At 48.0% G+C, this 25092-nt stretch overlaps 1 protein-coding gene across 2 annotated transcripts in view; it reads right to left on the bottom strand.

Annotated features, from left to right (window-relative positions):
- Positions 1-24827, bottom strand: part of TCF7L1 (transcription factor 7 like 1) — a 60812-nt gene extending 35985 nt beyond the window's left edge. The window contains exon 1 of one of the 2 annotated variants that reach the window (XM_049652045.1): positions 23635-24827. In XM_049652045.1, the coding sequence (XP_049508002.1) occupies positions 23635-23670 (36 nt within the window). In that variant the 5' untranslated portion in view covers positions 23671-24827. The remainder of the gene's footprint in view (positions 1-23634) is intronic. The other variant, XM_049652046.1, reaches the window with a different exon arrangement.
- Between the last annotated feature and the right edge of the window lie 265 nt (positions 24828-25092).

Below are 25092 nucleotides of genomic sequence, written 5' to 3'. Positions count from 1 at the left end.
TGATTGTATTAATCAAGATTTCACTATGGAGTGTGGTCACAGTTCCACACTGCCCCCTGGTGGTTCCCATGCAAACACAGGAAGCAGGCTAGGCCAATGACTAGGGGGAACAAAGGCTCTGGATAAGGATACATGCCATATTGATCCTGTGATCTTGAGCCCCCACTTCTCTCCTCTCTCTCTCTCTCTCTGTCCCTCCCTCACCTGCACCCCCCCCAAAAAAACCCAAAAAACAAAACAAAACAACAACAACAACAAAACCATGTCAAATTGAAAACCACATCAGGGAACGGCCTTAGAAAACCCAGGGGGGTTGACAGAAACCTAGGGGGATTGACAGAAAAGATCCTCTTGAGATTTTGAGAATTTGAGATTAAGATGTTATGAACTCAGTAATGAGTTAAATATTTAGTCGGTCAAATTGGCAGAGGCTTTCCTCCTTTTTAATTACCATGGGCACTTTTCATACCTTGTTGGTGGGAGAGTAAATTAGTAAACCTTTCTTGTGCAATTTGGAGATATGTACCAAGTCTTCCGAAGGTCTACCACCCGCAGGAATGTATCTTAAGGAAATAATTAAGGATGTGAGCAAAATGTAACTGTAAGAAAGTTCGCTGAAGTGTTGTTTATAATAGCCGAAAGATATTAAGTACATTATGCTGCAATTATGCTATCGGAATTTATGAAGTAGGCGAGCATTTACAGACAAAGAAAGGTGTTTACTATAGCCTGTTAAGTGAAAGAGCAGTATACAAAACACGTGTTGATTCTACTTTTAAAAAATATGCATCTTTGTATATTTTTTGATGAGAGAGATTTGAAGAGAGATCACTCTAAAAGGTGAACTGAACTTCTCTGGATGACAAAATTATGGGTGATTTTTCTTTTCTTCTTTTGACTAAACGTGCGCTGCTTTTAAAATGTGACAACGAGGGGGCGCCTGGGTGGCTCAGTCGGTTAAGTGTCCGACTTCAGCTCAGGTCACGATCTCGCGGTCCGTGAGTTCGAGCCCCGCGTCGGGCTCTGGGCTGATGGCTCAGAGCCTGGAGCCTGCTTCCGATTCTGTGTCTCCCTCTCTCTCTGCCCCTCCCCCGTTCATGCTCTGTCTCTCTCTGTCTCAAAAATAAATAAAACGTTAAAAAAAAAATTTTAAATGTGACAACGAATGCATGCAATGAAAATCATTTTGCTTAGACGTTTTAAAGACCTACAAAACCAATCCGAAAAAACAACAGCAGTAGAATCTATATCCAAACCTCCAGTCTCACATTTCTGAACTTGCACGTGCTATTTCCCCTTGAACAGTAGTATCCTGCCCCGGACAATTCTTTCTAACCATCCCCATTCGGGCCTGAAAAAGGGTGATCTCAGCCACTTAGGAATCTCCACTGCTCCCAGGACAAGATGTGCTTGCTGGGCCCGCGGTGCTGTGACCGCCAGCTGCACAGGCCCGTCCGTCCTCAGTTGAGGAAGGGTCCGCTCTGCTGGCCCTGCACTTCGGTGCTCTCCTTTTGCTCTTTCCCTTCCCTGAACACAGAAGGGAGCCCCCAAAGGGGAAGATTGGAGTGCCATTCTCCTCAGAGGGGAAGAGCTGTAGAGATAAGCCAATGTGCTAGAGAGCTCGGACCTCACTGGGCATCAGAGTTGCCTGGAGGAGCTCTAAAAAACGGATTCCTGGGGCTCCTGGGTGGCTCAGTCAGTTAAGCATCGACTTCAGCTCAGGTCACAATCATACAGTTTGTGAGTTCGAGCGCTGCATCGGCATCCGTGCTGACAGTCCAGAGCCTGAAGCCTGCTTCAGATTCTGTGTTTTCCTCTCTCTGCCCACCCTGCCCCCCACTCGTGATCGGTCCCTCTCTCTCTCTCTCTCTTTCTCAAAAATAAACATTAAAAAAAAAAAAACACCCAAAAATGAATTCCTATCCCTCATCCCCATTATGGTCTAACTGTTCTTGTAGGGCCTAAGCATCCCTTTGTTTGTTTTTAAAGCTCTCCAGGTGATGCTATTGTGAGCTTTTCTCCAGTTGCTAACAACACCTCCTCCTACCGCCCCCACCCTGCATAACTTTCTGCAGTTCTACACCCTGGGCTTCTCTTCCAAAGATGGCATCCATGGATCTGTGGTCCTGTCCCTTGTCCACTCTCCTTCTCCTCCAGAGCAAGCATCCACCAACCTTTTTAGTGCTCCTGTATGCCAGGTACCTAGGTCTCACCCCTGCCTAAATCCTTGCCCAGAATAGTATCTTTATTACAGAAGAACGATCATATGGATAATGCTCCAAGAGGAAGTTTCTGGTAAATACGGAGTATCCAAAACCTGAGAGCGGCCCTTGCTTGGGCGGTTAGATGGGAAATGCCTGCAACCGTGAATCCTGCTGATATTACTGGGCAAATTCACCATATTCCTTGAACATTCCTAATGGCGTCAGCACATTACATGCCTCATTTCTGGGTTGGGAGAGGGGCTGGGTCACATTCCCCAATCTCTCCAACCAAATTGAGGGCTTGGTCTTTATGGAATTTCAAATATCCAGGCTAGGCTAGTTGGATTGGGGAAGGGGGTACATTTCAGAGCACAGAAGCCCTAAAGCATTTCTCGAATCTCATGTCATTTCCCAAGTGACCTGGGAGCACACCAACTCTAGGCACAGCCGGTGCATGAGGCTGGTTACAGAACTTGACTCTCTCACAGCTGTTTGGGGAGCTGGGCTGGGAGATGGTCAGGCCTTGTTCAGGGCCTGCGTCTGATGACCCCAAGCTTCCATATCCCTGCCACTTCCTTCCTGAGGCTCTGGTTCCCATATGCTGGCTCTGAAAGGCAAACACCGAACTGGGTGACAATATCATCTCTAGGTCCAAAGACCCATCATGCACACAGAGCCAGACTGGGTAAGTGTGGTTCATCCAAATGCTTTTTTCCCCCTCAGTTAATTGGCCAAATTCTCTATTTGATTCACCTTGGTTTTCTCTGTTGCATTCTTTTATTTTTTTTTATGTTTGTTTATTTATTTATTTTGAGAGAGAGAGAGCGAGCGAGCACACAAGTGGGGAAGGGGCAAAGGCGGGGGGGGGGGGGGGGCGGGAGGGAGAAAGAGAGATTCCCAAGCAGGCTCTCTGCCACCAAAGCACAGCCCGACTCAGGGCTCGAACCCATGAGCCGTGAGATCACAACATGAGTTGAAGTCGGACACTTAACCAACTGAGCCACCCAGGTGCCCCTTCTCTTCTGTATTCTTAAACGTCCCACACTACTTATCAATTCCTTGGGGTCAGGCATACTCATTCAGAGTCACTCAAACACAATACTGAATTAAACTCAAAGTCATGGTTTGAGTCATGACTCAAAGTCATTAATTTCTTCCTCCTTGATTTCCGTTTTTCCTTCCAAAGAAAGAAGACCAGTGCAGTTGGTCAGTCCCACAGTTGGGTGGGTCCCTGCTGCTGCTACCTCTCTTCTTCCCTATAGTCTTCTTATAAAAACCAAAGACACTGAACTCTTGTCCCTTCCACTCCTTCTGACTCCTTGGCCCAGTGCAATCTGGCTTTCGTAACATTGACACTGCTGTTGTTAAGGTTGCCGCTGGCCTCTTAACCAAATCCAATGTCGTGTCTCAGGTGTCTTCCCTCACAAACCCTTACATTCTGCCCTCCCCCCTTTCTGCTAGTTTTTATACTTCCCTTCCTACCACTGATGTTCTCTCGCCCACCCCCCAGGCTGGTCAGCAGCCACATGGTGATCACTCTCATCTCTGTAGTTACCCTCAATGTTTCTCCTGAACCCCTTGCCCCTCATTTCCAGCTGCCTCCTCTACATCTTGCCACAGGCAGCCCCATCCCACACATACTCATCAAAACCCAGCACCGCTCCAGTTTCCTAATATCCTACATAGCAGCATTCTTTTGCAAGTGAAAGGGAACACTTTTAACAATTATATTGGATGTGATGGTTAATTTTAAGTGTCAACTTGCCTAGGGCATTGGGTTCCCAAATATTTGCTCAACATTATTATTCTGGGTGTTTGGGGATGAGATTAACATTTGAATTGGTAGATCTGAGTAGAGCAGATTGCCTTCCCTCAATTAGGTGGGCCCTATCCAATCAGTTGAAGGCCTAAATAGAACAAAAAGGCCAGTGAGAAAAATCCTTCCTGCCGGATGACCTTTGGAGTGGGACACAGGCTTTCTTCCTGACTTTGGACTCAGAATGAAACAACAGCTCTTCTGGGGGCTTGAGTCTGTCAGCCTTTGCATGGAAACAACAGCGCTGGCTCTCCTGGTTCTCCAGCTTGTTGACTCACCCGCCTCCATAATCATGTGTCCACACACACACACACACACACACACACACACACACACCTTATTGGTTCTGTTTCTCTGGAGAACCCTAATATACCAGACAACCAATGTAGACCATGAATATGGTCACCATGACTATTCTACAAAACCTGGGGATAGTTTTGGTTTCTTCTTTCCTTCCCTCACCTTCAAATCTGATGGAGGAACCAAGGCCTGTCATCCTAACTCTGACTCATATCTCAAATCGCTGCCCTAGTCTGTTCTCCTCATTGCTGCCCTGGACCTCTACAGAGACCCTTAACTGACCTCCTACCTTAACCCTTCCTCAGTCCAGCCCATCCTTCACGCTACTGATGGTGTCATCAAAAGCTCTGGTGGCTCCCCAATGCTTGCAGAACAAAACCTGCCTGCTCAGTGGGCATTAAGACCCTGGCCTGCTCTTGCCATCTCCAGCCACCTGCCCCCAGCTGCCAATAAAACCCTCCCTCCACGTGCCAGTCACCCCACATTATTCTGAGTGTCTCACTGTTCACACCTCTGAGCTTTTGGCAAAAGGCTGCTTCTGCCCGGGGCTGGAACACCATCCTGGGCACCTTTGGCTAGTGGCCTATGCTGGCCAGGCAGTCCTAAGGGGCCTCCGCTCTCCCCAGGTGCATCTGGAGGCTGTACAGCCATCACAGTGTGCATAAGAGAGACAGACGCTAAGACCCTTATAGTGGCCTCTGCTATTTCTGGAGATCCAGGGCAAGGGCAGGGTATCCGAAGCCACAGCAAGCAGTAGCAAGTGATTAGGCCGCTCCTCAGTCCCCAAGGGGTATCCAAAGGGAACCTGCCAGAGGACTTGCTCAAGGACAGCCTCAGGCACAATCTCCATACTCCTGCTCTCTGCTTTCAGGGTCCCTGAGAAACCCTAGGGTGGCCACGTGTCACCCATGTATTCTTCTGCAGTTTGTTCTCTGTTGCTTTTGGCAACATCTTGGGGGAAAAATCTTTCTGGGAGACTTCGAGCCTGGACCTTTAACAAGTCCTTGAGGGAAGTGCCCTGGAACCACCTGCATCTGTACCGGAGACTGAGGCACACAAGTTCTTCCAAGCCACAGCTTCTGACCCTGCGGACTGCTTTCTCCCTCCCGCCATGCAGCTCGTTGGAGGCCCAGGGGAACGGATGGAGTGGCTTAGGAGAGGAAGTCCTGAGCCCACAGCACAGCCTTCTTAGGTTTGACAACAACCACTTCTACTCGCCCTGATCGCTTAGGCTGCTTTTTGGTTACGGCCAAAGCCTATCTTCCGGTACTTAGGACCTCTGTCAAGACACATGGGTACCGGTGGAGTCATTTGTCCCCCACTTTACAATGTCCTCTCGTACCAACCAGGGAGGTATCAATGGCAGACTCTTCAGCAGGTTGGCTCTGTGGCCCAAGCTCATGTGCTCCATAATCACAAACGCACAGAACATGGTCTTTGCTTTAATGCTTGCACTGAGTGGCCACAGGCGTGGGGAATCCAGAGGGTTCGCCCGAGGGCCTTCTGGTATTACAGTTCGCTTTTATGGTGGGTTTTAGGGGCTTAAACAATTCTACTGATATTATTAGAAGTAAATTTTATAAGTTTTGGCTTTGGAAAACACACACACACCCCCCAGAAATAATTCTGTAAGTAGTTGAAAACCAAAATAATGCTCTCGAGTGTATGTTCAGCCACTACACAGTAACTGTAAAAGTAAACCACAAAGAGACTGATTAGAAATGGCAGAAAGGTTATTGGCAGGGAGGATCTCAGCAGACCTGTTGGGGGCCTGTCACAGTAGATGTGATAACTGAGGGTGAGCAAAAGCGCAGAAATTACAATAAAACCCCCAAATCCCAGCAGAACTACTTCTACATCCTTAGCATGGAGGACGGTCTGCCATTTGGATGGACTTGTTCTACCCAGCAAAGGCTGAGGTGATCCTGAGCCTCCTGAAGGCAAGACAGATGATTATTACTTTTACATCTGTATCTGTGGAACAGATCACACAGCACATTATTTGCATCTGTTTGTTACATGACCACTAAAATGTCTTTCAAACAGGTGTTAACAAACGGCCAGGCCCTAATCTGAACTTCAGAGACAAGGTTTCTTTAAATGATGAATCAGGGGGTGTCTGGGTGGCTCAGTGGGTTGAGCATCAGATTCTCAGTTTTGGCTCAGGTCATGATCTCATGGTTCATGAGTTCGAGCCCTGTGTCAGGCTCTGTGCTGACAGTGCAGAGCCTGCTTGGGATTCTCTGTCTCTCTGTCTCTCTCTCTCTCTCTCTCTCTCTCCCCCCCTCTCCCTGCTCCTCCCCTGCTCACACACATTCTCTCTCTCAAAATAAATAAATAAGCTTTAACAAAAAAATGATGAATCAGAAACATCAATCTCTCTTCTGTTTAAATTCCAGGCTACTGCACACGGCAGTGCTGATTCCTCGTAAGCACTAGAGAGTCATTAGCCATTATCTAGAGAGTCATTAGCCATTACCATCATTTCTTCCTGTTTATCCTATTATCACACTGTGGACAGAGCAGTGATGGCCTTAATGAACGAGGATGAGTTTGCAAGGCCTGCCCTCCGGGGACGTCTTAGTTCCACGTGTGGTCCCGGAGTGGAGAAGCGAGATAATCCTGCCATTTGGGTGAGCCCTGAGAGGTCTGCAGGGGTGCACCAGTCCTCTGTGAGCCCCCTCCCTCACGCTCCCCCCACGGCGCGTGCGGTGCTCAGGGGCACTCTCTGCCCTCCCCTTTCATCCCCGGTCAACATCCCACACTGCCTGTCCATTGTTCAGAAAGAATGAATCAAGCCTCGACTTGACTTGGATTCATCTTGAAAAATTGTGTGGTTCTAAGGGTCTCCATCCAAGTTTTTTTTTTTCCCCCAAAAGATTATTGTCCAAGGAAAAAAGAAAACAAAATGGCTAAAGCTCACAAATCTTTAGTCTCCATTATCCCACGGCTCTCTTTACCCCCTTGAGACGTAATTTTCAATAGTAAACTGGGCTGAAGTTTGAGGGCAAGGCCTAGAGAAGCTGTTTAATTCCTACCACCACAGACAAACTGGGATTCTTTCACAATTTCCCCTCAGGCTGGCCTTCTGCTTCATGGGGCCAAACCACTGAAAGAATACACGAATGCAAAAAATTCACCTTGCAGCAGCAAACACAAGTTTTTCTACAAATTCCCAAGCAAACCCACCCCAAAGATAATAAAAATGAGCGTGGGGTTTGCTGGGCTTGTTAGAGGCTGGCTGCCTAATTTTCTTCAGGGCCTGAAAAGGTTTATATGGAAAGGAGTGGGGGGGGGGGGCCCTGACTGACACAGCAGTTCAGGAAAATCAACACAGGCCCACAGGACACTAATTAGTCTGCAGTGAGCTCACCCCTCATTCCACAAATACTCGCTGTGCATCTAGCGTGCTCAAGCCCTGCGCGAGGTGATGTGGGGGACACAAAGCCAATGTGGTTTGGGAGGGGGCCACGGCCCAGTAGGGAAGAGAGGACTTGCGCCCCAAGTGATGAATGCTATGGAGTGTGCTAGTGGGTAGTGAAGGGCTAAGAGGTAGGATGTGACCTAGACTTTGAAGAATGGAGATCAAATTGCCACCTGGACAATTTACACAGAGCAGGGCTCTATTCTAGACTAATGTATTAATAAATAAGCAAAAGTTCTGAACCGAAAGGATCTAGGGCAATGTGTTCCTAAAGACAATATGGAGGAAGTCTCACAGGTCAGTGGTCGTTACCCTTTGGGAAAAGACGGGCAGGCACACAGGGTGGCCCACCCCTACAATCTGTGAGGCCCAGGACAAGATATAGATGGAAGCCCATATGCTGACATATTTAAAAGTTATAGGGGTATCTGGGTGGCTCAGTCGGTTAAGTGTCCAACTCAATTTCAGCACAGGTCATGATCTCCCAGTTCATGGGACTGAGCCCCACGTCAGATTCTGCACTGATAGCACAGAGCCTGCTTGGGATTCTCTCTCTCTCCCTCTATCTCTGCCCCTCCCCAACTCGTGCTCACTCAAGCTTGTGCTCTCAATAAAATAAAATAAACTTAAAATAAATAAATAAAAGTTATAGCTCAAGCTAACAAAATTTTATATGCATTCTACCTTCCTACCTTGACAAATACCTTCCCAGTGTATTGAGCCCCTAGTCTCAAATTAAGAATTCCTAGAGTTCCGAGTTCCAGACCAGAAAGTGGTGCCGGTGGGAGAGTCTGCCCTGGCACCCTCTCCTTTCTGCCCTGTCCTCAGTTCCATCCTGTATCATGAGGTCTTGGGACCACACATGGGAATGCCCAGGACACCTCAGCCCCAGACAAACAAAGAGCCCCTAGGCCCCCCTCAGTCTAGGATGTGCACACCAGGGGCTCAGCTCACACCCAGCAGGACGGACCAGAGGCAGTCTCAAAATCCCACTTCTCGGCTTCTGGGCCCCATGGATGCTCTAGTCTGAGGGGAAGAGAAGAAGGAGGGTGAAAGAGCCGGCTTGGTAAAGCGGGGGTCCATGCAGAGGCTCCTCTAGCTCAGGCCTAAGGGGGACACTGTGTACAGAGAAGGACTGGGTCCCCCAGACTGTGAGGCACAGTGTCATGTGGCTTTGAATACGATGATGCTGGAGGCTAACCTTTATCCCAGATGATGAATACAACATGCGATTAGTTTTCACTTAATCTTCTTGTCAAGCCTATGAGCTCAGTGTTATTGTTCCCATTTCACATATGAGGAAACTGAGATTAGAGAGGTTTTAATTTAACCAAGGCCACCCAGCTAGGAGTGGAAGAGCCGGGATTTGAATGCTATACTGAGTCTCGTGGCTGAAAAATTCTCAGGAAAATATTTCCTGATCGTGAATCATGGAATCAGAGGCAGAAGGAACCATGAAATTCATTATGTCAGATCTTCCCAATGGTGATTTGCTGGTGGACAGCAGCCGAGGAGGAATCCAGGGTTTGTCCTGCCTGCCGAGAGCCATTCCCACCGCACAGCAGGCTCCAGCTCCGGGGGAAGCCACTTGGGGCTGGGCAGGTGGCCAGGGCATGTGTGGCTGGGAAGGTGACCTCACTCCAAACAGGGCCCTGGGAGCTGTTTCCTATAGCTGCTGCCTTTGGTGTTTCCTCCAAATCCCAAGAGCAAAGTGGCCCATGTCGGTGGGGAAGCCCCAGAGTCTGGCTGAGGGCGACTTCATTCTGTTTCCAAACAACAGGGCAGGAGCTCGGACACCCATGCCACCCAGGGCAGTCAGAGAGGCCCACAGGCCAGGCCTTGAAGGGCTGGAAGGGAATCTTTTTTCTTTCTTTTTAAAATTTTGATAAAAAAAAAAAACAAACACTTTTTGGGGTGCCTGGGTGGCTCAGTCGGTTAAGCGTCCGACTTCAGCTCAGGTCATGACCCACGGTTTCAAGCCCCATGTCGGGCTCTGTGCTGACAGTTCAGAGCCTGGAGCCTGCTTCAGATTCTGTGTCTCCCTCTCTCTCAAAAATAAGCATTAAAAAAAAAAATTTAAATGTCTCCCTCTCTCTCAAAAATAAGCATTAAAAAAAAAAATTTTAAATGGAGGTATAAAATTTATATACAAGTACACAAATCCTGTACATAGCCCAGTAAACTTTTAATATGTACATATTACTTAACTACCACCCAGACCAAGATACAGACTCTTTAAAAAAAACTCTATGCCCAACGCGGGGCTCGAACTCCCAACCTGGAGATCTCGAACTCCCAACCTGGAGATCAAAAGTTCCATACTCTAATGTATGAGCTAGCCAGGCGCTCCAAGATAGAGAACGTTTTAAAAATTGATTATAAATTGAAGATGTGACACATGAACACATTCTCTTTGTGAAGCATTAATACAGGACATGTGAGCTGACCCCCCTTTTGACCCCCTCTACTAGTAACTCCCATAGGCACACAAGGCCCCACTGTTACAATTCTGTGTGTCCGGAAGCTGGGGCTTCCCCCTCAGCATTCCCAGGCCTTCAGGCAGAGAGGCAGCCTGACCAAACAGGTTTGGGGTCTTTCTCCTCAAACATTCTCTTCTGCCCACCCCCTACCCCCATCCAATTCCTGCAACAGATAAAGGGCCTGTAGATTTGCACCCCCACTCCCGCTGCAGATAGTACGCTTCCCCATGAGGAGTGCTGCGGCCAAGTTAGGGTTGCAGGGAGCTCTCTCCATTCTCTCAATTTAAACTAATTCCGACCCCCTAAAGATTGGCTGGCTCAAATAAAGAGTGACCTTCAGGTGCCTGGGCTGCTGGGCCTACACAAGGTAGAGGACTGTAGGGACGCCCAGCTCCTGAGGCAGGGGCACACCGAAGCCAGAAACTGCCCAAACTGGTTACATTCCAGCAAGATTAGCACAAGGCCTGGGCCTGCTCCTGAGCCCACCCCTCCCTCCACTCCTAGACCATGAATAGGATTTTAACTATTTCCCTCCTACTTGCTGTCCAGCTTCACTTGCTGACAATGCTCCCTGCTGTTTGCACATTAACCTCCCATTTGCCAGGCAGCGGCTCAGGGGCTGTGGATTAACACCCACCAACCCAGACAATGGTCTCCGGGGAGGGATGCAAGGGGCTCAGACAAAGGCTCCAGGCGCCAGGCCCAGTCAATCACTGCCCACAAGGGCAGGGGCTCCCAGACTCTTCCCCATGCAGGACTACTGAGGGCTGAGTGCGCTTCCCTAGCAAGGGCCTAAGGAATGGGGAAAGGATCCCCACTGGGTGGAATCTGGATGTCATGGCCCTGCGGTGACTGCATTCAGGCCTGCAGGGACCAGGGGCTAACGTGCTAGGATGGGGTGCCTTTGGGCAGGCCTGGCAGACCCAGCCCCCCAGGTTAGATTTCCTCCTTTCTCCAGGTAAAACTGAGCTCTCAGGGGATACAGCAGGACACAGATGCCTCTGGCCCTGACCCTGAGGCTTCCTGGGAAAGCTGCCGGTTCTCTTGGCAAGTCCTGACTGAAGCAACTTTCAGATGTGACTCTGCGTCGATGCCATTTTCTTACCCTCGTGTGCAGGTGTACACGCATGTGCATGAACCTGGAAAGGCAGCAGCAGGTCAGAAGGGGAAGAGGAGAGAACAGGAAGTATCTGGTATGGAAATGGCCCTTTAACATCCTAAACCACTGCCTTCTCAGCCCCAGCTGCGCTGCAGGATAAAGGCCTGGACATTAGTATTTTACAAATCTCCTCCAGGTGATTCTAATGCAACTTTGTCCTAAAACAGAGCCTCTCAAAGTGAATGTTCATATGAATCAGCCTGGATCTTGTTAAAATGCAGATTCTGAGTCAAGAGGTCTGGGATGGGGCCTTAGATGCTGCATTTCTAACAAGCTCTGGGTCGAGAACCAAGTTTGTGCGCTAGGCACTAGACCCAGCACATTCATCAGGAGGCCGAACCCTCTGGATACTCTTCAGTGTCAACTCTTCTCTCAAGGCAGCTAGTCCTAGCTGTCCACACCTCTGTTGGAGTCCTTCCTTATATTGATAGGACCCCTCCCCCTCCACATCCCCCAAACCACAATCCCTCTTCTCCCTCTCAGTCCCTCTTCTCTTGAGCTACAAGAAAACTTTCTGGTTTCCCCTCCTGTTTTTCCCTCCTAGTCTGGGCCGATAAGACCATTTCTCTGATCCTCATTTTATTCACAGAACTAATACCAAACAGGGAGTGGGTGGGGGCAGGATGCAAACTGGTAAGGCTATTGGGGGCAGGGCTGGGAATAAAGCCCCCAGTGGAAACAGAAACCAGAGTTCCAGCCCTGAGGCAGTTAACATCCAAGAAACTTAAGGACAATTAAAAAGCAACAACCACAATTAATACGGTTTACACAAGCAAAACTCATTAGAGTGTGGGTTGGGTGGGGTGCTGGAGTTTACCTTTACTGGACAAACCCTTTCTTTACATATAGGACAAATTAAGCCAACAAAGACTGCAATGGGGATATTTACAAGGCTGTGCATTCCAGATGCGGGCGACAACACAGCTGACCTGTAATGGACACACACAGGTCTTTGCTCAGACAGCCTTGGCCAGGCTGGCTTTAATTCCTGGTGAAGTTCAGATGCAACCTACCTGTGCTCCTTCAGAAAGGTTTTATTATTCAGAAGCCTCCTCGTTTACACTGACACCCACTCCAAGTCTGAATTAACTGTGTTTCCAGACAGCACCCTGGGGGCCCCTGTGCTGTTAAGGGAATCTCTTCACGGTCATTGCTGCAGAGGAGATTTGAGCAGGGCTTACGGTCTGCAGTGGCAGCAAATCTACAAATGATGATCTCCGCAGCAAATCCACAAATGATGATCTCCAACGAGATGATATAAGAACAACCTCAAGGGGCGCCTGGGTGGCTCAGTCAGTTAAGCATCCAGTCATGGTCATTTGGCTCAGGTCATGATCTCACAATTTGTGAGTTCGAGCCCCAGGCTGGGGTCCGTGCTGACAGCTTGGAGCCTGGAGCCTGCTTCGGATTTTGTGTCTCCTTCTCTCTCTGCCTCTCCCTGCTCGTGCTCTGTCTCTCTCTCTCAAAAATGAATAAACACTAAAAATAAAAACAAAAACAAACCAACAACCTCAAATAAAGCACTCGTCCCACTGCCCTGTGCTCAGTGGGGCTTTCTGCCCTTTGCTGGACCTAGTGTTTCTAATGTCTAAACTGTCCCAAAGACTCAAGGGTTCTTACTGCTATTCCCTGCCCCAAACCCCAGAAGGTCATAGACTACAGAAGGGTCTGGCCTAGCTAGGACTGAATCCTGACCATACCTCTTATTAGTTGTGTTACCTTGATCTAAAGTTACCCCGTCGGGGTGCTTGGCTGGCTCAGGGAGTAGAGCATGCAAGTCTGATCTCAGGGTTGTGAATACAGTACAAGCCCCATGGTGGTGTGGAGACTACTTTAAAAAAAAAAAAAAAAAGTTACCCTTTTTGAGTCTCAGTTGCCACTTGTGAAAAACGTATTAGTATTACTTAGTTCATAAGGCTGTATTGAGGTTTAACTGGGTTAATGTTTAGCAAGTATAGGGACTGGACTAGGTAGGCCCTTACAATGGTAATAAAAAGAGGACATTTCTTAAGGCAGTAGAGATGGTCTAACACCCCTCCTTTTTTTTTTTAAATTTTTAAAAAATGTTTATTTATTTTTGAGAGACAGAGCATGAGTAGAGGAGGAGCAGAGAGAGAGAGAGAGAGACACAGATTCTGAAGCAGGCTCCAGGCTCTGAGCTGTCAGCACAGAGCCCGACGTGGGGCTTGTACTCACAAACTGCAAGATCATGACCTGAGCCAAAGTCGGATGCTCAACTGACTGAGCCACCCAGGCGCCCCTAACACTCTTCCTTCTTTCAGAGATGTCTCTCTTGAGACACTGACTTTTCTCTGCCCGACAGTCCGTTCAGCTACTAGTCTAGTTCCCTTGATATTGGCCTGGCAGACAGAAAGCTCCCCCACGGAGTAAGTCACGGTCTTACTTATCTTTGAATCTCCTGTGATGCTCAACCCAATGCTGGCAATCCATAGGAACCTGGTTGGTATGTGCACTGATTTTCCACATGAACTCACCAACACAGGACAAAGCATGGATGCCACACCAGGTGGGTCCACTGACAGTGCAAACCAGCCTCCCACCCATCGTAAGTAGGTTCCGTTTCTGTCCTCAGGAACAATGGTAAAACAGGAATTACATTTCTGACCTGGTGCCAAACTCCTCATGAAAATGACCACCAACACCCCCCCTCCCCCACTTTTTTTTTTTTTTTTTTTAATGAAACACTACACCGTATGTCTGCCACACAATGAGTAATCTCAAACCCCTGCGGTTTTGGGGGCCTTCTGATTCTTCTTTGGAAACACGATCCCTCATGTTTATACTCAATGTGACACAGGCTCAGAGTGTGCTGTTCAACAGTCTCACTGCACTGTCCATACGTCCTACCTTGTTTTTAAGGAAATTGGTCATGAGGTCAGGGACCACCCCTTCCAGGCCATGACAGTTATGATCTCTCTTGGGGGGGTGGCGTAGCTCTAATTTTAGGCCTTATGAAAAACTGCTGTGCTGTTTCCCCAGCCTTAATCTCCTATAGTTATGTGATGAAGATCAAGTTTTTACGTTTTCTGAGGTTTTAAAATCAGAAAGTACTGCTCCCTTGGGCTCTCATCTCTTCAACCCTAGAAGGTTAGCCTGCACTTTGGGCCCCAAGAGCGGTGGGACTAAGCTCTGGGACGAGCCTCACCATGAAGCTGGGTATGAGCGGCTGAGTCCAGGCTAGGGCTCCCCAGGTAGGGGTGGGCCTGGGCAAAGGCCCAGGGTTCCGGGCGGAGCTTCTGGTGTGGGCTGCTCGGGAACCACACGCTTATTCAGATGACACTGTTTGTATGCAGATGTTTCTGGAACTCCTCTCCATTACACACAACACTCTTCCATGGACTTCTTCCTCTTGGTTCGGTTCAGCCTATCCCTTCCTGGAGCCAGGGACTCCCCATGCTCCCAGGGAAGAGAAGTACGTGGCATGGGCCTCTTTTGGAAGGTTCGTGCCAAGGCGCCACACCGAGGCTTGGATTAAGGTGTAACGGGAAGGAGACCGGGAGCACACAAGCATTTGTGTTGTGTGCGGGAGAGCTGTCTTCACGTTATGAAATGGGTTTAACTGCCTGCAATAGCGTATGCGAATTGTCTATGAGTCCTGACACCGCTCAGGGGCCAGTCCCCACAGCTGCCAGTTCAGGTCCGTGGCTACAGCCTCAACAGAAGGATTGAGTGTTTCTCAGCTGAGAACCACTGGGAAGCCAGAGGTGCAGGGGAATCTATGTGTTGTGGGAGGACAGACCTGGGGCTCCTGGGTGCTCCTGGGTGACCGTGTGGTCCCTCAGTCCATTCTGTTATACCTACCTCTTCAGCCTTCCTGTTTCTCCCTCCCTTTCCCCTCTGAACACGTACACAACATCTCCAACAGGGAAGCTGCTAGAGTCTCTCTCAAATGCAATCTGAATGAGAATGAGAAACGGTCAGCTGGTTTAAGGAGTAGCAGAACATAGCTCCTTATCGTGACATTTTCTGAAACAGGGAGCCATCAAGAAGCAGAGACTCACAAGAGTGATCTTAGATATGAGGGAGGGGGATCTAACACACAGCTGTTCTCTGATCCTCTCCTCACTAACCTTTCTGTCTGGCTGGTCCCTTATGAGTGCTGAGGCCGGGCCCAGAGACTTGGGCTTGGTCACTTCACCCAACCGGCTGTGTGACCTTAGGCAGGTCCGGCCCCTCATTGAGTACAGCTGCTAAAAAAGCCTTTACTGAAACAATCATGTATTAAGCACCCACTGTTTATATTATATACTGTGCACAGTAAAATGCAGAGGCTTTTTCTTTCCTACAAGACCTCTCTTTGTGTACGGAGAACAGTACTGGTTATCCCTCTAGACAATACCCAGATATGGGTCATTAAGGGGGGCAATGACCTACCCACTTGATACACTGACCTATTCTTGGTTATTTCAAAACATTATTCAGGCAGCATAATAATTGCTTAATTTTTCTTTCCACTCCTAAATTGTTAAATTAGACCAAAACCCCAAAACAAACAAACCACACCAACCTCCTACACACAAAGCAGGACCCTGATGCTAACTAACATCTGTCTCACTCCTGCAGTGGGGCTGGTTGAGCTCTCTCCCCCTACCGGTGGCCTCAGGCCATGTTCTTGGCATTTGGTCCCTAATTTAGCTGCTCTTGAGAATCAGGCTGTTCGTTATTTCTTTACCGCCTTCCCGTTGCTCCATCGGAACTCAAACTATCCTCCGGAGCCTCTCGTTTCTACTTTCCTTCTCCCAAAAACTCTTTCAATAATTCTTTTTTTTCCCTTAATGTTTATTTATTTTGAGAGAGAGAGAGAAAGCACAATCAGGGGAGGGTGGGGAGTGAGGAGAATCCCAAGCAGGCTCCATTCGCAGAATGGAACCTAGAGGAGGGCTCGAACCCACAAACCGTGAGGTCATGACCTGAGCCGAAATCAAGAGTCAGAAGCTTAACACAGCCAACCAGGTGCCCCTCAAAGGTTCTTTATCTGTTCCCTAGACGTGCCTGATTCCCTGCATTCAGGCTTTCCCTTGGAGGGGACAACACAACTTGGGGGCTTGTACAAAACAGTGTAATACAAATTACACAGGTTTATTAAAAGCCCTGATTTTGAACCAGTCTATGTTCAGGATCTTCTCACTGCGTTCTTTTTAAAAAGGCCCAATTACTAGTTCCTCTGTGAGGTAGGGGGAGACGGCCTCCCCGCTATCACAGACGTCTCCTGAAGGTGGGCTAGAGACAGCCAGCACTGGTATATTAGCGGTTCCTAACTCTGTTCAGCGCTGCCACCATAGCTCGAAATTGGTCACGGTGGGGGTGTTTACACCATGGAAAACGGGAAATCGATGAACACTACACATCAGGACACGTTCCACCACATAAAAACAACAGTAACATTTAACTTTCTCCTCTGTCTAGCACTGCCCTGTCTTTACACATGCAAACTCGCTTAATCCTCATACCCAAGAGAACTATTATCATCTCCTTTTCACAGTTGAGGAAACTGAGGGCTCTTCCCCACCCTGTGAGTTTCCTACTGTCCTCTGAAAAGGCCTGGGTGGAGGCCCATGTGCAAAACACTGAAGAAAACACTCCACCAGAGTTCAGACTCAGGAGCAAATCATTTCATGGAAGCTTTGTTTCAGGAAGGGTTCTTGGAAGTGACAAAAATTACGTAAACTCTGAGGAGGGTTCTAGAGACCCCAGGGAACACTGTTAAGTGGCAGTTCAGGCCAGCTTAAGGAAGAGGGGTTTTTACATGGGCTCCTTGTAACAAACCCCCTTCTCCTGGCACACTCTGTCAAAGCCAGGGAACCCCCTTCCACTTCTGGAGGGGAGAAAAGGAAGGAGGCACAGTGTACAATTATGAGAGAACAAATACATCCTTAGATTCTCACAGCAAACCAACCAGGGAAAAACCCAGCCCTCAAACCAGCAAGAAGCTGGATGTCGAACACCCCGAAGAGCCTCTGCTCACCCTTGCAAGGGTAACTGCACAAGAAACAGGGCACATCATGGGACAGAGAGGGGCCACTTTTTCCCAGCAGTCATGCAGGCATAGTGGCTGATTCTCCTGGATTCCCAGTTGGAAATTCTGGAGGGAACAGCTTTCTGCCTTCAGCATCCAAAGAAAGAAACTGCAATTAATGAATAACCAAAATTAAATGTCTTAATGCTGCTTCATACGATGAAAATAGTTATATCCTGCGAACAATCAGACATTAGGCTGGGCCTTTCCTTATGATACTTAGGAGAGATAGAAAATCAAGTCCACGCCCCTTTTCCCTACTTCCTCTTTTTTTTTTTTTTTTTTGTCCAGGGAATGAGTCAAGTCAGTCAACAAATATTTATGGAGCGCCCACAGGATTGCAGAGTCTGGGAGGAGACACGGGTTGCTGGAAGAAGCCCAGGATAGTTCTCACTTGAGACAGTAAAAGGAAATGTCAATCCTCAGGCCAGGTCTAAACAGGGCAGTAAGAACTGACTGCCACCCTGGGTGGGTTTATTCTGGGCCAATCACTCACTTTTGGCTGAGTGGCCTCTGTTATCATAAGGCCAGAGTGGGTGGATCCGCCATGATCATGCACATTTTTGGAAAAATACAAGCACAATGCTCACAATCTTGATGGTTTTGGGGGTGGGGATTGGGGATTGGCTGAGATGCTCCTCTTCCCTCAACTCCCAAAGGGCCCCAGAACGATCAGAATTAGTTCAACAAATGTCAGATGTTCACCATTTTCTCTTCTGCAAATGTAAATGTGTGTGAGCTGGAGGAGGAGGCTAGAAAAATCTAGGACCAATGGAAACAGTCTTTTGGGGGCCTGACCCTCTCTGGTTAGGAAACTGGATCCTATTTGCTTGGCTCCAGGGCCTTGCTTCCCAAAGTGTGCTCCACAAAGCAGAGACAGCGGCACCTGGGAGTACATTAGCAATGCAGAGTCTCAGGTCCTCTCCTGCCCTAGGGAATCGAAATCTGCATTTCAGCAAGCTCCTCAGGTGGTTCCCACGCACCTGCAAGTTTGACAAGCAACAGTCCAGATAACCAGGCAACTGTTTGTTATTAAACCCCATAGACTCCCCCGAAGTCCCATTTGGGGAACACCTGTCCTCCATACTGCAGGAACCAGTTAGCAGGTTCCCAAGACTTTCCGTTCACAAAAAACAAATATTAGTAAAGCCTAAAGATTTGTAACTATATTATGACTCCTGGTTTAAAAATAAGTCACCTGGAAAGATCCAGGTCAATTACACATTCATGTAACCAACAGAGGAAGGCACATTCTTAGAGCATAACAGCACTGAATGCAGTGTGCCACAAAGCTTCCTTCCACTTCTGCATTTCACTCAACAGTGCACGCTGGCCTAGATTCTCTTCTGTTTTAAATAACCAAGTATGTTTGAATAACCTGTATGGTTACAATTAGGGTCAGCGCATCTGGGGAAGTCACCGCAAACCCCCACACATAAATATGGTGATTTTAATAACAAATAACACATTTGGAGCCTGGTATAGAAGTATGCAGGCGGAGGGAGCCACTGAAGATGTTAATTTGCATGTTCACAAAGGAATAGAATCCAGCTGCAACATTAATGCCTAATTCTACAGAGCCATAGGACACACGAACAACCTCACCATGGGCTTGCTCTAAATTTAAAGCCGATTTTCAAACCCTCACAATTTTGGCTTAAACTTAAATTTAGCTGCTTGAAAAGGAGACTGGATTTTATTTTAGTTTTTTCCTGTGAATCCTGAAACAATGGAATTGAAAAGGTCCATTTGTTTAAGTTTTGCAAATTAAACACAAAATATCTGAATAGGTTTGATCCGAAGTTTCTCAAAATATTCACATTAGCACAGGAAAAAAAAAACAAAAACGGTCTCATCTTTGGAAGAGATTTCTTCTAATAAGGCACTGGAATTTAAAGACTAAACTGGAGCTTTGCTGTTGCTTTCCAGTCTCCTATACCTGTTTTCACTCTTAAGTAAAATGCTCCAAGTATATAAGCTTTTAAAAAGAAATAAAAAGACAAATCTTCTGAAATAGGATGTATAGGAATGAATGTGTGTGTAGGAGGGAGAGGCTATTAGTAACAATGGTAATAGTACTACACATTGGTAACAAACTACTTATACCAGAATATATGTAATATGTAATATACTATAACAACAACAGGTATTGTGTGAATTTGGCCATCTTTGGGGAGACAAGGTCCTGGGAAGCTTTGTTCACTTTCATCATTTTCTCCAGGAATATGGTGTCTGTGTACTTGCTCAAGCATCTGCATAAAGACAGAAGGGGCCCCTGTAGGGATGCAGCCCCAGTAGGGGCAAACAGAACTCCGTGACAGCATAATCAATTAACTGTCTCAGTTATGAAGAAAATAGCTACAAAATCCTCCCACTCAAATGGCTTACACCTCATTGAAAGTTGTTGGCATTTGCACTTTACAGAGAACAGGTGAGTAGCCAGGACCTGTGGTGACAAGGTCTGGTCCTACAAGTGTCCGGGAGGGAAGGAAGGTTATTAGTCATCCTCATCTACCAAGCCGATGCACAGGAAACCCTTCTTGGGATGCACGTATCAGATAATGACTTGCTGGCATAATTTCACGAGATTAAAAATGTCGTGAGAGTTAAATGCTTGGGAGTCGTTAGAATTGCAGTTCTGCTGAATCCTTGGCCCATCTGTTATTAATAAATGCCGGTGGCAATATCCGTGAATACACTTGTCAAGGGGGCTACTTCCACATCCCCTCCCCCACCAGGCAGCGGACAGATGTGGAAATCAGGAGACCTGGGTTGACAGCCTGGTCCTGCCAGGGGCAATTCTGTCACCCCGATAAGCCTCAGCTCATCGCCTATTAAACAGGAGTGATTACACCAGCTTCACTTAATTCTTAGAACTATGTTGAGGCTCAAATGAGATAATGGATGTTAGTCCCTAGGTCTGTCAATCAGCCAATAACCCAAGCATATATGATATAATTTGGGACATCCGTGGGTGAGAGGCTGGGTGTGTTAAGCGGTGAGCTTCCTTCTTCACTGTCACAAAAAGGCATGTGACAATCGTAGTACTTTCCCCTCTCTGGCCCCCAAACAGGTTTGCCTTTACATTTTAACACATTCAGAATTCATTAAGCAATTAAATCCATTTTGATCTAATTGGGTTTCCTTTGAGAGCAGCTTAAGGTTCCTTTAAGCCTGTGAAGCTTATGCGTAATTGGAAGGTATGACTCCACCCCACTCAACTTGTGTTGAGATGTCCATCATCAATTCCTTTCCGATGTATGATTTAAGCTCTCGAGATGGCTCTGTTACATCTGGAGACCAGAACCACGCCAGCCTCCACCACGAGCGGCAGCAATAAATAACACCATTGCATGGAGTCAGCACTGGATGTGGACGGTTCTGCCCTAAGCCACTAGTCAGAAGGAACACCTGGCTGCCATTTAGATGCAGACAGTCTTGTGGGAAGGACAGCTGGCCAGTCACTTGATACCCACGTGGGGCAAGGCCATCCTCTAACAGTTTCTTTAATTTTTTTAATGTTTATTATTTATTTTTGAGAGAGAGAGAGAGTGGGGGGGAGGGGCAAAGAGAGATGGAGACACAAAAGCAGGCATCAGATGGAGACACAGAAGTCGGCACCAGGCTCTGAGCTGTCAGCACAGAGCTCAACACGGGGCTCGAACCCACGGACTGTGAGATCATGACCTGAGCCGAAGTTGGATGCTTAACCGAACGAGCCACCCAGGCGCCCCCCTAACAGTTTCTATATGACAAACAGAGGTCTTGGGCCTGATCTCGGAGCTCAAGCTTACATCACATGGTTGCTAGTTGCCAGTCCAGGGCTCTGTGTCTGCACTGTGGCCAGCGCAAGGCTCTTCACCTTGCACTCTGAGGAGGAACCCATAGGTCTCATGCTCTGAAACCAGTCCTGGGCCCTAGTGAGCCTCAGCCCTGTTCGCCACAGAAACCTGCAGTGCAGAGTTCCAAGGACTCTCCTGAGGCTCCTCAGTGGCCCGGCATGCCTGGAATTTTGGAAAGGGGCCTGCTTTGCCCAGTATCTGCCTTGATTCCCTGCTCTGGAATCTGTCCTGCTACCCAGCAGAGTGCCTAGGCCATCTTGGGAACTCCATTGCCATAGCTCTTTTGAGGATAGCAATGACCTCCCTTTGTCAAACTCTCACCTTACTTGGCTCTTAGCAGCACCTGACTCAGGTGATCCCTCCCTCTTCTTTCATATACTCACTCTCTTCCTTGGCTCCAGGGTCTCTGATCCCCATAAATTCTCCTCCTATCTCTCTGGCTGCTCCTCAATCTCTGTCACCAGTTCCTGCTCTCCTCTCCAGTGTGTGAAAGCTGTGGTGCCCAGGACTCAGCCCTCAACCCCCAGGGATCTCCTCCAGTCTCACGCTTTTGGTGCCATCAATTTGCTGATGACCCTAAAGTCTCTTTCACCAAGGCAGACCTCCTCCCTGAAATCTAGACTCACTCACCCACTGCCCATCACCTTCCCCACTGGATGACCAAAATGCTCAAAAGCAACATGTCCTAAACAGAGCTCCTGGTTATCCCCCTGCTCCCAGATCTGCTGGTCCCTGGCTTCCCCGTTTCGGTTAACGGCATTTCCATCCTTCCTATTTGTTGCTCAGGAGGTATTCTTGACTCTTTTCTTCCTCAGCAAGAAAATCCTGCTTCACTTCTCTTTCAAAATGCATCCACAGTCGGACAACTCTTCCCACTCCCATCTCTACTGCCACCATCTGAACTACCCTGACCTGCTAATTACACTTACCTCCCCCTTCAGTCTACTTTTATCACAGCAGCCTGGGAGCTCCGTTAAAACATCGATGAGATCACATCACCTCTCTGCTCACACCTCTAACGGTTCACATCTTGCTCAAAGCAAATGACCCAAGTCCTCACCGTGTCCTATAAAATCCCACGACTGGCCCTCAGTTCCCTTTCTGACTACACCGCCTTCAATGCACCCCTGCTAACCCCTGTGCACTCTGCTGCCGCCACACTGGTTCCCTTGCTTCCTCAAACAAGCCCGTCATGATCCTGCCTGAGGACCTTCACATTCACCATCCCCTCTCCCTGGAATGTTCTTTCCCTGTGTGGCTAGACAGTTGGCTCATTTCAGTCCTTACTGAAAAGTCACGCCCCCGGGAAGGCCTTCAATAAATAGTTGTTAGAAGAATGAACCAACAAATGAACTAACGGGTGGCTTCCCCCTGAACCCTCACTAGGGGGCTGGGACTCCAGTTTGCCTTCTCATTAGTTCTTTCCCTGGGGCTGGATCCTGAACCCTCTGCCCACCACGTCTCACACCTCCAGGGGGTGCTGTCCACCGTGTGGTCCATGACGGCAGGGGTCTGACTCTAAAGGCCAATCTGCTAGCTGGCACTGCCCATGAGAACAGGCACCACGTATCTTGTGTGTCAAAATACGCATACTTGGCTCCTCATATAGAGCAGGGCATATAGAGGGGATGGCCCAGAATATACCTACTGAATGAATGAACCAAAAACCCTGGCTCACCTTTCACACTGAACGAGAATCCTGTTCTCTTGGACCCCCAGACCCCTGCCTTGGGACTGCCTCTTTAGCCAGGTGACTCTCATCTCCCCACCTACAGTCCAGGCATCTCGCCCCCGGTTTACTCCCTCTCTTTCCTTGCTGACCTTCCAGTACCTCTTGTGCTGTTCAGACACAGACGGTGGTTTCACAGGAGAAATGGGCTATTTAGTTTCGAAAATATGGATCCCCTGTAAATAGTGGCTACACACAGATTCCCCATGTAGCGTCACTGGGCATGTCCCCACAGTCCCTTTCCCCTCCAACCCAGTACAGATGTCCCATAATGCCTCCTCACGAGTGAGGTACAAAATGGCTCCTTAGGGACTCAAAACTAAGTGTGGAAGCTCTATCTGAGTTATTGAAAAGCCTCCATTTGGCTTCACCATTCCTGGAAATAAGCTAAAATTGCCACATGTTTTGTCCACGCCTCTGAATGATAGCTGGAGACACCACGGTACTCCCTTCTCATCAAAACACATAAAGACAGCATGGGAATCTCAAGCACGTAATGACGCCAAGCTGTAGCCATAACACATTCTGGAATTAGTTCTTTTGAAGCACCATGCCAAATGATTATTAATAAATGACAAAAACACTGAGGGTGGAAAAGCTTCAGCTGAGTGCATACCAGTCTTGCACATGTTAACCAAGGTACCTGAGGTTCAAGTGGAAGCCAATTCAAGTTACTCATTGTTGAATAACTACTGCGTGCTGACACTTGGCTGCATTGAGGTCTGTAAGACTTGTAGGAGGCTCCACTCGAGAGGTCTGTAATCTAAATGGGGAAAGGAAAAAAAAAAAAATCCATGCCCTTTCATTCAAGAGTTTTTTTTTAAAAAATGCAGCAGCATACTGGGGAAGTCTGAGGCAAAATAGCTGCTTCTAACAATAGAGAGGCAGAGAAAGAAGGGAGAGAGGAGTGTTCGGGAAGATTTCTTGAAGGAGACAGAAAACTAGAAATTTGCAAAGAGGGGGCGCCTGGGTGGCTCAGTCGGTTAAGCGTCGGACTTCGGCTTGGTCATGATCCCCCGGTTTGTAAGTTCGAGCCCCGCATCGGGCTCACCACTGCCAGCGCAGAGCCCGCGTTCAATCTTCTGTTCCCCACTCTCTCTGACAACTCCCCCTCCCGCTTGTGCTCTCTCTCTCTCAAAAATAAATAAAAAATTAAAAAAAAAAAAAAAGGAAATTCGCAAGGAGAAAAAATGCAAGCAACACATCCCGCACAGAAAAGGAGAAACCTGAGTAGGTCCCACGAGCAAAAGGCTCAGGGGGAAATGTCTTCAAGTAGCATGAGACTGGGGACCAGTGCTGGCCTTCCCACTCACCACAAATGGCAACGGAGAGCCATCTGGTGAGCTCCATTTGGGGAGGAAGAAGGCAGGAGACATAACTCAGTGACTGCCCCCTAGAGTAAGAGTAGATGTGGAGCCGACAGAGTGCAGCTTCGGAGGTCATATTGTCATAATGGCCGCGGTGTCAGGTTTGGATGAGGAAGTGAAGCTAAAAAATCCTCAAGGCAGTGTAGGGCCATTCTTGCCATTATTTGAGGTGTCGCACAGAAAAAGAAGGGGAGGAAACTCTTGAGTGCTATGTGTTCACAAATGGACAAGTGTGGATTTGGCTGGATGTTGGCATTTTACTGGGTCGGGGCTTTATCTGACATGGGTTCCACACTGGCGGTTGGTAGCCCTGGGCTAGGAGGAATGCCCCAGGGAAGCCAGCAGCCATAAGGCTACCAACCTCAGGGTACCCATGGGAGCATTAAGGGATCAGATTAAGGGAGCATAAAGGATCAGAGATGGGGAAGGCCTGCTGGGTAACATGTAAGTCTCCCTCCTGCTGGGGTCCTGTAGGTAAATGCTTAGTTGGATTTGAACTGATCCAGACAGTGGAAGAAGTTCTCATCACCTTCTTATAGCCTGATGTTTTTAGACTCTGCATAATTCAAAAACTTTCCTCGCCATAAAAAAGAAAGAAACCAAAAAGAAACTTGAAAAGGACTATTTACAGAGAAACAGAAACAAGCTATTCCTAGAGCCAGGTAGTTGTCCAGGTCCTAAAGCCCAAATAAAGTCCTAATAGAGAGTTTAGTTAAAATACTAAAAATAAACAG

This window comes from Panthera uncia, assembly GCF_023721935.1.
Source record: "Panthera uncia isolate 11264 chromosome A3 unlocalized genomic scaffold, Puncia_PCG_1.0 HiC_scaffold_12, whole genome shotgun sequence".
Taxonomy (NCBI): Eukaryota; Metazoa; Chordata; class Mammalia; order Carnivora; family Felidae; genus Panthera; species Panthera uncia.
The sequence above is the reverse complement of the archived record's forward strand: the minus strand, read 5'-3'. Positions and strand labels throughout refer to the sequence as shown.